Source organism: Phoenix dactylifera, chromosome 2 (genome assembly GCF_009389715.1).
Source record: "Phoenix dactylifera cultivar Barhee BC4 chromosome 2, palm_55x_up_171113_PBpolish2nd_filt_p, whole genome shotgun sequence".
In the NCBI taxonomy this organism is placed as follows: Eukaryota; Viridiplantae; Streptophyta; class Magnoliopsida; order Arecales; family Arecaceae; genus Phoenix; species Phoenix dactylifera.
In genome coordinates, this window is record NC_052393.1 from 22,568,292 (window position 1) to 22,585,011 (window position 16,720).

General features: G+C 36.9%; 1 protein-coding gene across 4 annotated transcripts; it reads left to right on the top strand.

Moving 5' to 3' along the window:
* The first annotated feature begins 531 nt into the window (after positions 1–531).
* Positions 532–12,828, top strand: LOC103697214 (mitochondrial outer membrane protein porin 6-like). Of its 4 annotated transcripts, XM_026801166.2 has the most exons (8): positions 532–874; positions 3,277–3,367; positions 6,058–6,111; positions 6,927–6,994; positions 8,279–8,389; positions 8,660–8,746; positions 10,285–10,493; positions 12,302–12,828. In XM_026801166.2, the coding sequence occupies exons 3-8, from the start codon at positions 6,102–6,104 to the stop codon at positions 12,624–12,626; spliced, it is 810 nt and encodes a 269-aa protein (XP_026656967.1). In that variant the 5' UTR covers positions 532–874; positions 3,277–3,367; positions 6,058–6,101; the 3' UTR covers positions 12,627–12,828. The 4 variants fall into 4 exon arrangements, with proteins under 4 accessions (XP_026656967.1, XP_008777256.1, XP_038979608.1 ...); XM_008779034.4 differs by lacking the exon at positions 6,058–6,111; XM_039123680.1 differs by lacking the exon at positions 6,058–6,111 and having other exon boundaries at positions 3,296–3,367.
* Positions 12,829–16,720: the final 3,892 nt, after the last annotated feature.

Sequence of the window (16,720 nt, forward strand, 5' to 3'; positions counted from 1 at the left end):
AGTGTTTTATGAAGGTATACATGTAAATATTTATTTTGGAAGAATATTAATACAAAATTCGATATTTAGAAGAATATCATGTAAAAAAATCCTTTTATTATGATTAAATATCCCTCCTATTGCATCAGCTGTTGTTGGGGCGAAGAATATTTTGGCCAATTAAGTTATCAATGCCATGTGCTAGAGCTATCAATGTCGTTAGTAGTTTAAGTTGCTTCTTTGTAGATTTTAGGATCACGGATAATCCTTTCAAAGGCATGCCCAATTTCATTTCTTTTTTTGGTTTTTTAATTACAGGATCAACAACTCCATTAGTAAAAAGAGTCAATAACTTATATATATTAAGATGAGCACAAGGAGATATGCAGCAGAATAAAAAGTTTATTTGTTTTTTCATGGTGCCTGCCGTATATGATTTTTGTTTTGGGAGTAATAAATTTCTTTCACTACATGTACCATATAGCTAGGTTATAACTGCTCATTTTTGTGAGCCCCATTCATAAGCGCCCGTCACGGTACATGTCCATAGGGACGAGCGGCCTAGCGGCTGCAAGCACGGCGATGCCGGTGCAGGCCCTAATTTTTCGGCATGCGGGTGCCTGGCTGATGGTTCAGGCTAACCAGGGCCGAGTCACGGAAATTGACTCGCTGGACTCATGATCTGTGGTCGGAAAAGGCGCGGTAGCGGCCCAGTTTTTCCTTCCATTATTCCTTGGTAAAAAATATCGGGGTTTTGTCTGCGCCTCCAAACCCTCCTGTGTTCTTGCTTCAAAAGCTAGGGTTTCTTTTTTGGCGGCTTCGGACACTGAGGAATCCAGCAAGCCTCCTCCGTCTCCGGCCACCCTACGTTCCCAACGTCGGTGTGCGATTCCAGGTACAGATTCTCCCTTCTCTGTCCCTTCTGTTTTTTTTTTTTTTTGATATCTCATATTTTGTAGGCCGGATTTCGAATTTATTCCCGCCTTTTGTACGATTTCAGAGGGTTTGATCATGTTATAGAGCCCGTTTTATTCGTTCAGTTGCATGATTTTCCGAGAAAGTTGCTATTTTTTGATCCGATGAAGCTCTCGCTTGATCATGTTGGCCATGACAGAGCATCAAGTAGTGAATGTTTCGTTATTTAACTGATAGTTGAATAAAGTTGCGATTTTTTTTAATTAGATGAAATTTTTTCTTGAGCAGATTGGCAAATGAGAGCATCAAGTGGTGATTATTTTTCTTTTCTTTTCTTTTTTCTTCTTTGAGAGATTCACGTAGTGGATTTTTAATTGTTAAGCTGACAGTATTATTCGAAGAGAATGTTTTCCATATTTTGTGGGTTCTTGTTCAGTCGTAGAGTTGTGGATCATCAGCAGAAAAATATTTGCTCGAACATTGGTGGGTTGAATCTGAATAGTTTAGCGTAAAAATACATCAATTTGCATATGCTTATGTTTAATGTATAGTATATGGCTGCTTCTCTTCTGTTTAAGATGGTATTGGAAAAATTTGGGGTCCTTTAGTGTTACAATGTTCTTGACATCACTAACACAGGGTCTGTGTTTCTACCTGGCCTTTTATTTGGTAGGGGATATTACAGATGTTGAAGGATATGTGTGACGTGATCACTTCTGATTTTTTAGAAATAAAGGTTTGATTGGAATTTATGTCTGTCTTTGAAATTTTAAAGAACTAACGAAGCTCCACAGCTGCTTGTAGATTTTAGGATCCCGGATAATCCTTTCAAAGGCTCGCCCAATTTCATTTCTTTTTTTGGTTTTTTAAATACGGGATCAATAACTCCATTAGTAAAAAAAGTCAATAACTTATATATATATATATATATATATTTATATATATATTATGATGAGCATCAGAAGAAATGAGGCAAAATAAAAAGTTTATAGTATTTTTCTGGTGCCTGCACCATATGATTTTTGTTCGGCCCGGCTGGGTGTGGGAGAAATTATTTTCTGTAGTACATGTAGCATATAGCTAGATTAAAGCTGCTCATTTTTGTGAGCCCCATTCATAAGTGCCTGTCACGGTGCATGTCCACAGGGACGAGTGGCCTAGTGGCTGCAAGCACGGCGATGCCAGTGCAGGGAAATAGAACTTGATAGAACTTGATATAAAGCATTTTTCTTGTTAGAAGGAAACATCCTTGTGGGATGTAAAAACTGGGCCGAAATAAAGCATTTTTTAAGAAGGAACTTGATATAGGAAACATCCTTGTTAGAAGGAACTTGATATAAAGCTTTTTTCTTGTTAGAAGGAAACATCCTTGTGGGATGTAAAAACTGGGCCGAAATAGAACTTGATATAAACCATTTTTCTTGTTAGAAGGAACCTTCAAGTGTCAATTTTGATACTGCCTCTTTTCCTAGGAGGCAACGATGCCTCATACATAGGGTAGTGTTTGTAGCTTTGTGGAGGTTTAGCCTATGAGCTAAGTAAACCAATGTTATCTCAAAAGGGCAATCCTTGATTGTTAGTTTTTTAAAGTTATTTTCATTTAAAAGCTTCTTCCTTTATCCATTGGGTGCACTAAATGATTGTTAGTGAGATTTGCCTTGCATGAAATACTATTTTATTCTTTTTCCTGAACTCTCTTTTTAAAAAAATCCTTTACCATTTGTTTTTCTTTTCTATAGGTTTATTGATATCATGCTATTGTTATTTTGTAATTTCTGACTTTTTTTGCACATTTGCTTCATTACCATGTTGATGTAATATCTTTTATCCTTCTTCATATTCCTTAGGAGTCTTCAGAGAGATAGGATGCTGTAATAGTAAGTGATGAAATTTTAGATTGCCCAAATATGTCATAGTTTTTTAACTAGTTGTTTAGATATGCAAATTGTCAAAGGTCTTCTTGAGTGTTTTTCTGGTTTGCGAGAAAATAGAGCTTTATGATAATGCATTTCCTATGTTATTGAAATCTTTCATTTTTCTGAGATGGGTATCAAATTTCATTTTGTTAAGTGGTTTTAGCTGCAAATGTATTGAACACTAAATTGTTTTTTTTTTTGCACTTTTTGGGAGTATGTTGCATTGAAATAACTCTGGTAAATTCAGCATATTAAAAACTGAATTTCACTTTTTAACTAACATATAATGCACAATAATACCATTTCATGGTCTAAGCTTTATTCATGGTGGCGACGGCAATTTGTAGAATGTAGCTAGCTCTATAAGGAGTTGATCCGATTTTGGAACCTGAACTTTTCTTGTCCTCTTTTGTCTTGATCTATCTTTTTTTGTTCATAATCCTGTTATTTTCTAAAACTCCTTTAGCACTTAGGCATTTGGGCAGGTGGGTCTTTGCTTGGATCAAAGATGGGCGACGGTCCAGCTCCATTCTCTGATATTGGGAAGAGGGCAAGAGGCAAGTTTCTGCGTTCATCTATATTATTCTAAGGAAAAAGCTCTAAAACAACAACCAGAATTCTATTTGTGAAACTGAAAGTTTTATTGGCTGATATGATGTGGCTTTACTGCATTATCTCAACATGGATATTATGATATTATTATACTCTTAAGTTCTAAGTTCCTTGTAACTTAATAAGGAGTATATTTTATCAGAAAATTGGTGCATAAAGTATTTCATCCAGAGGATCCATTGCTATTTTCAGCTTCTAATTTTCATAAGCGCATAGACTAGATTCTTTTTTGAGCCATTTTTATTTTATTTCTCCTTCAGTTTTTTAGATAGAATGCTATTGTTAGAGAATAGAGATAGCTTTGCTCACAACTGCTATTTTAATTTTTTGTCTTGATATAGCCTGAACCATGTAGGATCTTTCTATTAAATCTTTTTGAAAGCCTATAGTTGAGCTGATATGGAGTAAGAATCTGGTTGGCCTCTTGTGTCATTTACATATGTAAACCTGATAGTTTCATGATTACTACATTTATGCTATTAATTGTTTGGATTCTGATTCAGTTAGGTTATGTCTATTACAACATTGACCGGCTTATGTGATGCCATGTGCTTAATCAGATTGGTTTTACACTAGGGATTATGTGTTTCAGACTCACCTGATCGTGTACATGTGTGTTCTAAGCTTACTCCGTTTGACAATCCATTTAAAGAGCACTCCTAGGATGTTCATTTGTGAGTTGATATGAGAGAGACAAGGGAATTTAACTGAGTAATGGTTGCTGAACATAAGGCTTTCAAATTCTTTCTGGGTACACATTAGTAGTTAGAGCTGATGTTGCTCTAGTTAATGTTTTTGCGACTTAAATTTAGTTGTTGCGTGTTGGAACAAGGATCAAACTTATTACAAGGCTCAAGGTGCACAAAGGTGTTAGGGTCTCCTGGAGCCTAGGAGCAAGGCACAAAGTGAGGTGTGCACTTAGGGAAGTTGTAAAATATGCTATCCATATTGGCCATGAAGTATTGGTTAAACACTATATATATATATAGCATACACAGAGACAAGTCACATGCACATAGCATACAATATGCACAAACTGACAAGCCATGCAGTCACACCCACAACCTACAAACGCATGGTGCATGGTCTGCTGTGCTGGTACCGTGCATCAGACCGGTTGCCTGGCAGCATGGGGTGGTTGGAGCCCGCGCCGTGCCGTGCTGGGCTTGTACTGACACAGTAGAGAAAGCGGGGGAGATAGCGAATAGGAGAGAGAAAGAGAGAGAGAAGGAGAAGAGAGGGAGAGAGAGAGAAGAAGGAAAGAGAGCAAGCGAGGGAGGGAGGGAGGAGGGTGACGAAGGCTGACGGAGGCTAGCGTTCAGGCAGGAGGCAAAGGCCACGAGGAGGGAGAAGGAGAAGGAAAGAGAAGAAAAGAGAGAGCGAGTGGGGGAGGGAGGGAGAAAGGAGGATGACGGAGGGCCGATGGAGGCCGGCGCTCGGACGAGAGGCGGAGGCCGCGACGGGTCCTCTATTTCATTCGAAACAGGTTTCGGGCCCCTTTTTAATTTTGCGATATTTAAAAGGGGCCCGGACCCCTGTTTCGAACGAAACCGGGAACCCGACTGCGGCCTTTGCCTCCTGCCCGGGCATCGGCCTCCGCCATCCTTCTCTCTCTCTCCCTCTCTCTTTCCCTCCCTCCTCTGCTCGCTCTCTTTTCCTCTATTTTCTTCTCCTTCTCCTCTGGCAATGGGTTTCGTTTTCGTTGTTGGAACTGTCTCGGTCCGCCACTAGGACGGCTCGGTATGACCGGAACCGCCCGATTTGGGACGGTTTTGCCGACCTTGACATGGTGCGCATACACATAAAGGCACAATCACATGCACAAGAAGAAGAAAACAACTTATCAGTAAAGCTCGGGCTGTCAAAACTCCAAGTTGCAGAAATCTCCACACAAATTCTCCTTTCTCTTTGGCCTTTGTTTTTGCCTTTTCTACCTTTTAAAACAGTAGCAGAGTGTCTTGATTAATGGCTGGACATGTTATGTTCAATGTTGTGAGTTTAGTGGGCGAGGACACCATTATCCTTATACAGAGCTTACTATTAATTCCTCGATATAGGGATGAATGTAATGTGCACTAGAGTTTTGGTATGGAGTTGGGCTACAGAAATAATAGAAATGTTCCTTTTATTTTGATCTTTGTTTTACTATCAAATACAGAGCTTACTATTTTAATTCCTCCATACAAGGATGAACTTAATGTGCACTAGAGTTTTGGTATGGAGTTGGGATACAGAAATATAGAAATGTTCCTTTTATATCTTTCTAAGAATACCCCTTGGATGGATTGCTCCCAGAGGATTGAGAAATTCGACCATCCTTTTTCAATATTTCCAGCTACTCTCTCTATGCTGTCTCTACCCTTTTAAAATTCTGGCAGGGATTAAAACTGCATCAGAAAGATAGAAGGATTTTGCTTGGATAAAATTATATTGGATGCTAAGAGGGCCTCCTTGACATATGGGATAAAGTTTGTGGAATGAAAACCAGTGGTGGTTGCACAGACTTTTTTTTTAGACATGGACATGGCACTGCTAAATGACTTTTTACTATGTATTGACAATGCTAGTCTCTGTCAAGATATCATATTTTTTAGTATTATGCCCTGGGACTCATTTCCTTTCTATTTGACTGCAGAGAAGGCTATTCTCAAGGCAGTAGATACATGAGATTTGAGTTTTATGGTGAAAGGTGGGTCCAGGGTTATAAAACTTGTTTTGGCCCGAAGAATTCTGCCATGCATGGTTCATCCATTTATCTGGCCTGCTAGCAATAGTGAGATTGTTGAATGCAAGTCATTTAGAAGTGGTGGAACTTAGGAAATTTTCCTCTTAATAAATGTTGTTTCCTTCTAAAGTAATACATTGAACACCTATTCGACAATAAATGTTAAGATTAAACCGTGCACTCCGTTTTCATAAGTAGGGTGGTTGTATGAAGGAATAATGTCTGTTGGATATCATGTGAATGCCTGTTTGTAGGTTGCTTTTTGGAGATAAATATTTAAATGTTTGAGTAAATTCAGATTTAGGAGTTGAACATAATTATTATTTTGAAATTTACCTTGAACTGGCTGTAGTTTTGGTTAGTACAGGGATATGGGTAATCCTGGTACTCCTGCTGTTGCTGTCATCATTGCATTTTGTTCTTCCCTTTTGGGTTGACTGGTTTATTTTACATAATGACATTTCAGGTAGTGTGCTCCCATTTTTATGCAGAGCAAGTCTTTTTAATACTGTTGGCTCTGAACTAGTACAAAAGGTATTATATTGAGAACATATGATTGCAGATAATTCAAAGAATGCTACTGAAACAGAGTGCTGATTTGATATAATATGTGCTGTTGAATCATTTTTGCCTTCGTGTATCTTGTATTGCTTTACAAGCTTCCTGCATGTCAATGTGATCTTTTCTTTGATGCTTGTACTTATTTGTATCAATTTGATAATCTGTTTTGTATTTCTTATCAAGTTAGCTGATAAAATTCTTATAATTGTTCCTTGCAGATCTTTTGACAAAAGATTACAACTTTGATCAGAAGATCACTTTGACAACATTAAGTGATAATGGATTGGTAAGAAAAGAGATTTCCCACTGAGTAAATTTCTTTATGCATTCTCAGTAATCTCATGTCCACTGATATCCATTAGAGAATAACTAAAAGTTGCTCTTGGAGTGCGGTTTTTAGGCAATGTTTTGTTGTTTAATGTTCCTTTCAGATGTTCTAGCATGATATATGTGATCGTGATACTATGTCCATTGTTTTTTTTTCATCCAACATTTATTTTATTTATTGTTTATTACAAATTATTTATGAAAATGCTGCACAGATCTTTTTTGACTAGCTTATACCATAATCACAGTCTAATTTCTGCACTGAATTGACTGTGGCCAGGATTTAGGATAAAATTAACAAATATGGCAAAGAGCAAAATGATTAAGAGAAAGGAATAAAGAACTAACAATTTAAAATCAAAAGTTTAAGAGTACCGGACATTTTCAATATGACAATAAAACAAATTGACCTATAGATTGTTTACCTGGTAAGCAAATTGTTCTTGATATTTTCTCCTTTTGTTTTACTTGATTCAGCTAAAGTTTTCCATTTATTCTTAACAAGGTGCAGCAGGTACTGACAGTACATGTTTTTTTAAATATATCCAACAAGCAATAGATCAGATTAGTATCCATCTTATATTGGCATGTCAAGTCTGGCTTTTGACCGGATGTTTTGAGCATGGTGCTGAATCCTTAACTAACAGGACTATCGAGAAAGAGTGGGGCCATACATGAAGCCTAGGTATCTAATATAAAGAAATAAATATTGATAGCAATACCCCATGTTTAGTTTCCCGTATTGGACTTGTATATGATGTGCTCCTATGCTAACTTATTGAAAAAAATTGCATCATGTATGGCCCCACTCTTGCTCGATAGTCCTTCCCTCCCTCCCTCCTCCCCTTCACCCTTTTCTCTCTGCCCCTCTCACATCATCTGTTTTCTTCTTTTTCCTTCCTCTGTTGTCTCCGCATCCAAATCTGAAAACAGGTTCTACCACCTCTGCTTCTCAACATCCAATCCTCTTATTTGCGTTCTCCTCATTTTCTTCTTTTCTCCTCTGTGTTACTCCTTTCCTCGTTGCATCTTGGTTTTATATCAGATCTGACAGCAGACCTGTATATTACTTTGGCTGTCAACTTCTCTTGGGACTGGCCTTTTACACTGTGATAGTCATTATGCAAATCTAGGAACATGCCATGCTACAGGAAGTTTGGAGTTTTGTATAAAATGGTAATTCTCTTGTGTGCAATATCAATATCGTTTTGTATTCTTCTAACCCTGCGGATTATATGGACAGGGGCTTGCAGCTACAGGCGTGAATATAGGTCAGCTATTTATTGGCGATATAAGCACACAATATAAAAGTGGGAAAGCAACTGTTGATGTTAAAGTTGATACCAATTCCAATGTAAGTGGAGGATCTTGGATCATTCAAGCTTTTTAATCTTCTGTCATCTTCAATTTATGAAAATCTCAAGCCTGCTTCGATGCTGGCATGGGTCTACTGTTGTGATTAGATAAATATGTTATATTTTCCTGTGGGGCATGCATGATTTTTTTACATTATGCATATGGATGTGCTCAAGTTAGTATTTATTGACCAGATATATTTCTTCATTTGCATATGCTTGTGAACATGAGAAATTTAGCCTCAAAAGTATTATCTTACATGTTACAGGTCTCAAGTACAGTTACAGTTAATGAATTAGTTGCTGGTGTGAAGACTTCATTCAGCTTCAAGATACCTGATCAAAAGTCCGGCAAGGTTCGTAAATGAGCAACTTACGAGAGAGAACAGAGTACTTGTTTAGTTTAGTCGTAGTTGTATGTATGTTTTCATTCAATAGAGCTTTTGAATATTCTAATTTGATAAAAATATAGCCCTCAAGTCTAAGTGATTGTTTGGACATCTTTTCAAAATATGCTTCCATGACCTTAAATGGAGAAAAAATGATCTGTAAAAGAAACATATCCTGTGTTTTTATCCATCAAAATGAATAACTGTGGCCCCACTTAGGGCATAAGAAAGCTGATTAGATGGGTAGAATTGATATGAGTGGACCTATTTTGATTTGGTTTTGATGCAAACCAAAATCTTGACTGGCATTCTGGATCTAGATCCAATTCCCTAACCAAGTTGGGTTTGGGCGAAGAAGTGGCTTCAGTTGTGGGACAAGTAAGAGCTCCTATTATCACTTGGAAAAGGTAAATAATCATTTAGCAAAAAAGCTCTTTAAGATGATGAAATAAAGAAAGACTATTCGAACTTCAGTTCCTTGTGAAACCTCATTTAAAAGGACATCTGAACCTTAAATTCAGTCTTATTGGTTTCATGGGCTATTGAAGATCTATCTAGAAGGTTCAAAACCCTAATGTTACAAGAAAGTATAGAACTGAATTATCTTCCCTACCCATGGTTTCCTGGTACAATTTACAATTATATAGGAACCTATCCCAATTTTAGAGTCGTCATGATGCTTTTTTTTGCATCATACATAGAATATGCAATCTTGTGGGTCTTTAATGATTTCAAGAATATTTGGTTAAACAACCCAGAACTTATAATTAAAATGGAAATATCTCTATTCTCTTTCCAGCTTATGTATATACTGACTGGAATGCTAGTATTGACAATCATCCAAGTCCATATGTATATCGTCATTTTCCCCAAGTTCACTAGCTCTTCTTTAACTGTAATTTAACTTCTTAAAGTGATGTGTTGATTAAGTACAGCTAAAATTTTGGTCAATTAAACTAGAATTTTCTTGCTTGCCTGTCCTCATTATAAAATTTTATTCCAAATTTAGACTCACTTCTCAACTCTTCGACCATCACTATCATCGAGCATGATGTGATGCCTGCTTTTGCTTTATTAGTATAATGTCGGGTGAATATGAGGCTATTGACTAAGTTACCTGTTGTAGTGGAACAATGTAATATTAAATTTATATTGGGTCCTTGTTTCTGGGATCTCATTTAAATCCATTAAGGGCTAAAATTTTTCTTTATCATGAATTCCTTTTGTGTGCGCTAAGATTTTGTTGTTCAGTTGATCAAAGGAGAAATCTGCTTTGTATATCTGTTTCATACAAGGATAGTGCATTCTAGTTACATTAGTCATATTACTGATTATTGGGCTTCCACTCAAAAAGAAATTGCAGCATAATAGCGCGAATGGTGAGACAATCAGATTTGCATTCATAATATCCTTTCATTTTTTATTAAATAAAAAAATACCATTTGTTTTACAGATCAGCTTGATGCTGGAAAAAGGATTCTGATCATTTTCTATGCATTTTACAGCTTGATGTACAGTACCTTCATGGCCATGCAGCAATTAATTCTGGCATTGGTTTAACACCCACACCTGTGCTGGAGCTGGCAGCTGCAGTTGGCAGCAAAGAACTTGCTCTAGGTGCAGAGGTTGGGTTTGATAGTGCTTCTGCATCTTTCACCAAATACAATGCTGGGATTGGCTTTAACAAGCATGATTTCTCTGCTGCGCTGATATTGTAAGTGCTTAGTTATCTATGTATCTGTTGTTCTTGATCCTCTTGTTTAACTGCTTAATATCAAAAGCCTAGTGATATCAATTCATATTGGCTTTAATTATTTTCTTGCCAATTAATTGTAACATTTCATTCTTTTCATATTCAGTGTGTGCAAAGTTAAAACATTGTTTTTATTTGCTGGTTAGTCCTAAATTCTATGATTGTTGAAAATTCTACCATCTTTGAGAAGTATCATCATGATCTATGTCAGCAGTCTATCCTATATGAATGACAATTCTCTGATATTTGTGCCATATGTAATTTGGTATGATTTACTTCAGCTCGTGATGAAAACATTAGACCAATGTATGTTTTCAATCACTTTTTGCACTCTAAATGCATCTACATTAACATTTAATTCTATAGGTGACAAAAAAACACACAAATAGTGTTGGCAATGTGTCTTGTATCAAGTCAGCTGTGCTTGACCATAATAGTCCATCTAAACTGGTAAATCCAACCTTTCTCACGTAGGTCAAGTATTCAAAGTTCAAACACTAGCCCAGCATATCTACTGGGCTACCTGACAAGACATGCTTAACCAATTATTTACTAGATTTCAACTAATGCAGAAAACTGACACGAACCCAAGATTCATTCCAAGTACTGCAAGCCATGGAAGACAATGAGAAAGTGAGAGCTATAAACTTGATCCCAGCTCTGTCATCGTCACCTTGCACCTCGCTATGTAGTACTCGGATTTGTTCGACACTCCTCTCCTGGGGACAGAAATGAGCCAGGCTCAGGTTGAGTTACCTATTGCCCAAGCTCGGCCCTAAATCTTTTGAGCTTCAAGTCTGGCCTCGGCTTGTAAATTTTAGAGAGAAAGGCTCCCAAGCCTAATCTGTGTCTGATCCCAAGCCCAGCCTGAAGCTTGAACAGGCTTGCTGCTTCAATGCATCTGCTCCTCAACCTGAGTGGTTGCCCTAGGTAGTGGTCATTGGTGGCAGAGATGGCAAGCGTCACTGTGATGGACTCATTGTTTAAGTGTGTAGTGGGAAGACCAAGATGTTGAGATCGGAGGCAGAGGAGATGGGGAGGGGCTGAAGGGGTGGTGCTCCTTAATGTTGCGATGGCTGAGGGGCCAAGGAACTCGACGGTGTCGTTAGCTAGAGTTGAGAGGAGCCAGGGAGGAGAGGCAAGGAAAGGTACATAAGATTTTGGGAATAGGGGATAGGGATAATGATTTCTAATATTTGACCATCTATCATCTTAAGATGAATGGCTAAGATTAGATCAAAAATTAATATAAAATATATTATATAAATTGTATTTAAGAAGTAAATTATATATTTATTTATTCAGGCTTTGATCTGGGTCAAGACTCAGGAGGCTTACCCCCCCCACCCCAGCCCACCCCCACCTCCAACAGAAAAAAAAGACAAACACACACACAAACAAAAAATCCCAAGAAAAGAAGTAGAAAGAAAACAAAGGAGGGCGGTGTTTTTCATAGCATAATTATTCTCTATGCCTAATCAGACAACTAAATGCTTTCTTATAATGCATCAGAAAAATCATTTATGTTATTGGAACAAACCTCTTGCAGCTGCTTGATGTGTAGGTGCTTGTCTTCAAAACGTTGATTTTGTCTTCTAAGGATTTTGGATAATTTAGATGTGTGTACTATTTGGCACGACAGTAGACATAATCTAGTTTATTTTGGTCCTTGAAGTTTGGTTCATTTGTGTCATCAGTTTTGGTTGTTTGTTTTCCTTTTCTATCTAATTTTTCTTGTAATTTAAATATGTTCACATTTCTGATTTTAGGGCCGACAAAGGAGAGACCTTAAAAGCTTCTTATGTTCATGTGGTGAATCCGATCACTGGAACTGCAGTGGCTGCTGAAATAATCCACAGGTTCAACAAATACGAGAATAGTTTCACTATTGGAGGCTGTCATTCTCTTAATCCCCTAACGACGGTGAAGACACGGTTTAACAACAGCGGCAAGGCTTCTATCCTCTGTCAGCATGAATGGAGGCCAAAATCATTCATTACTCTTTCGGCTGAGTATGATCCCAAGAATATAAGTGCACCATCAAGGGTGGGTCTTGCACTTGCGCTCAAACCTCGACTTAATGAGCTCTCCTGACCTGGACGAGCTTGTTTCATGTTTTAATATCATTATGATTTTTTTTAAAACCAAAGCTTGCTTCTGGGTCATATCTAAAGAAATGGATAGATATATTTCTCAAATGTGTTTCGAAACAAGTGGCTGTGTCCATACTCAATTTTGATGGAAATTCATCATAATGATGCAAGTTCCTATAACATTATTTTTTAATTCTCTCTTTTTTTGCATGGTCTTTGCATGTGAACCTCCTGTTGCTTCAGTAGTTGGCAGCTTCTCTCTGCTATTGATATTCAGACTTCGTAGGTTTCAATTACAGTTACATCAGATATCACATTGTGATTATAATTCCAGGGATTACGGTTAATTCAGAAATGAGTCAGTGTAGTCTCCTTGGTCATGGGCATCACAGTTCGTTATGTTATTACATGCACTCACGTATTTCTTTTGTTTTTTATTTGATGTTAAGGGCAGGTTGGCATGATCAGTTTGGGTTAGCTTTGGGCTGATGCTATTCTTAAATGTGATCTTTAGTTCTATGGTTCTGGCTTGATTCGTGTAGATGCATCTTCGTTCTGCTACCGTTATTTGTCTGTCGTACACTGGAATCGTTAAGTTAATGTCCCTTTTGAGTAAATTCTTGGGAAGAAAGAAAGAAGCAACTTAGATGAGCTTTATTAAGGGAGTGTGTGGCTGTTCTGTCACGCCCCTGGCTCTCATGAACACAGACGCTGCATACCCACGGAAATTGGTCCCATAAGAATGCAAAGTATTCCGTCCGTCAAATAGCCCAATATACTTTGCAAGATAGTATGGTTAGTATGGTTCACAAAATGGCTAACTGTTATACTTACGGCTCAAAACTTTAGTATTTAAAATTTTCATATATAATCTACATACAATATCTTAATATACCAACTGATCAAAAGAATTATATCTACCAACTACAAATTCCTTACCTGTTTATACATACTGTAAAAATGCTGATATTACCAAAACTTGATTTTTAGATTTGAAAAATATATATGAAAATTGTGAGCTTCATGGATTAATAAGTAACAATTTTATTTTATAGAATTAAATCAAGCTACAGTATATAATATAATTTAATCAAATTACATAAACATGATATAATTATACGAGTAACTCTATGATCATAATATTCATAGACTTTATGATACACAAAATGAATGGATTTCAGAGAAAATAATTATCCAAATCTCAAGATCACATTATACATGTATTTATATACTAACACACAAATCTATATACATACTTGTATCTGGGTACCCAATTTTTAATTTTTACTTTATAATTAATGACTACGTCCATATACAATCCCTGTAGCATAGGTCATGTCACGCGGCTGCATTTAACTCCTATCTTATAACAGGATCACGCCATATATACGGCATGTATATATATGTATATATATATATATATATATATATATATATAGATGAATGAGAGAGAGAGATGGAGAGAGTATTAATTGGAGGGTTGAGAGGGTGATTATTATTTTTTGTCTGATGAAAAATAGGTAAATTGATAACCTACCATAACAAAGAGTAGATTATCAATCCCCATATATATATATATATATGTATGTATGTATATATGTACATATATGTAGATACATACATACATACATATATATACATACATACATATGTATGTGTATATATATACAGGAGAGAGAGAAAGGGTATTAATTGGAAGGTTGAGAGGGTGAGTTAATGTGGAATTATAAAAAGACATAAAATACCTTTAAGAGTTATAAAAAGTAAGGATATTTTTTGTCTACGGAAAAATGGGTAGATTGATACTATAGGTAGAAACATGCCCGCTGATCGCTACGATGTACCCAACAGGGGAAGCCCTTATCCGGTACCTTGCAATTCCCCCAGCATGAACCAAATTGGGATCCTACGACCACCAAGAGACTTTACTAGCGTGCCAAGCGGGTATTGTTTGTTTTTCTAACCCTCCACGGGAAGAAGTGGAGAAGTGGTCGTTGCTCGTTCACCGCCGTGATGCTCGCAGCGGTTGAGCGAGATCGGAGGCCATTCAAGAGGCCGCGATGTCTCGGCCCCGTAACGCACGAGCAGAGAATCGTGTTCGCGACTTCAGCCCTTTTTTTTTGAGGGGGGCTGTTCTCACAGATGTGGGTAGAGGCAGCAGCTGCTATAACCAGCTGGATCATACCAAGTTTCACAAGAGTCAATGGATCATTCACAAGTAAAGACTTCGACGAACATAGAATTCAGAGATTTTTGTTAGAGTTTTTTATTATTTTTTTCATTAGAGACAATATCAAATTTTAACTAGATTTCTGTATTTGTAACAGAATGATTCGAGCATGTTTCCTTATTTTGTAAGGATGAAAGGAATGGAGGTATTTTGAGACCAAGTAATAATCTGGAGATTTCTATCCCAATCCTCAAGATGTTCATGATGAAATTAAGCTTTAAAAAAATAAGATCATACCTTGATTCACTAGATCCATCTTTGAACTCTGAGATGCGTCCAATTTGATTCACAATTGTAATCAATCGAAATTAACTCTAATCTAAACAGAGATTAGTAGAAGGGTCTTCTGAAGAGAAAGCTCTTAATGCGTGATTAGAGAAGGGGTCTAACAGGCTATTTATAGCTTTCTCCAAGGACCAAACGCCGCGGATAGTTACACTCGTGAAGAGTCACCCCCCATCAAGGTAACCTTTCACTACTGCGAAATGACATTAATGCCCTTATTATAATCAGAATTCACAAAATCCAAGGGACACTTGTCAAATATGGGTTCTAATTAAACGAAATCAGGGTTTAATTAAACGGGATCCAACATTCTCCCACTTAGACCATATTGACGCCATTTGTCAATGTGGGCCACAACTTGACGGAATCCCAACATTCTCCTACTTTGACCATATTGACAAATGAAATATTCTTAGCACTTGAATTTTATAATCTTTATACGCGTATTCTTTCTATTCTGATATCAATTTGGACAAATTTTATATTTGACTACTTTGAGAATAATAATACGAATCATGGCGAAAATAACACCTATTTGATTGTCGTATAACCTTCCATGATCATTATATCACTAAACTATCATAGCCAAACCCTTATGAATGAACTTCTCATGAAATTTATTTTTTGGTCAACAATTTCTGCTACGATAGTATGCATAAACCATATAAATTCATTAAAGCAGAAAATACAATAAATATGATTTACAACCATCCGAAATGTGCACAATAGTACATCAATCAATTTATACAGAAAGATCCATTTGACCGACATGCTCCTTATGCAATCCCGAGGCTATTGCTTTGGTCAAAGGATCTGCCAACATAAGCACAGTATTGATGTATTGAACTGAAACTTTATGGTCATCACATTTTTCCTTTATAATAAGATATTTCACCTCCATATGCTTATTTCCATTGGATATCTTGTTATTCTTTATTAAAAAAACTACTGCTAAATTATCACAAAATAACTTTATGGGCCTTAAAATAGTGTCCACGATCTGTAGGCCTGTGATAAAATTCCTCAACCAAATAGCCTGTGTAACTGCATCATAGCATGCCAATAACTCGGCCTCCATTGTTGAAGCAGCTATCATCTTTTGCTTCGAACTTTTTCACGAGACTGCACCACCAACTAGTAAATAGATATAACTTGATGTTGACTTTCTACTATCTGGACATCCCGCAAAGTCTGAGTCTGAGTATCCAACTATCTCCAAGAGATCAGATTTGCTGTATGTAAGCATATGATCTTGAGTTCCCTGAAGATATCTCAATACTTTCTTAATAGCTCTCCAATGTTCCATGCCTGGATTAGCTTGAAATCTCTCCAGTAATTCCACAACATATGCTATATCAAATTTGGTACAGACTTGAGCATACATTAAAGTCCCAATCAGTGAAATATATGGAAATGCTTTCATATGCTCCCTTTCAATTTTATTTCTCGGAGATTGTGATTTGCTCAACTTTTTGCCTTTACTAATAGGCACTGGGCTTGGTTTGAAATTTTCCATACCAAATCTCTCCAACATTTTCTTAATGCAAGCCTTTTGAGATGACAAAATTTTTCTCTAGATC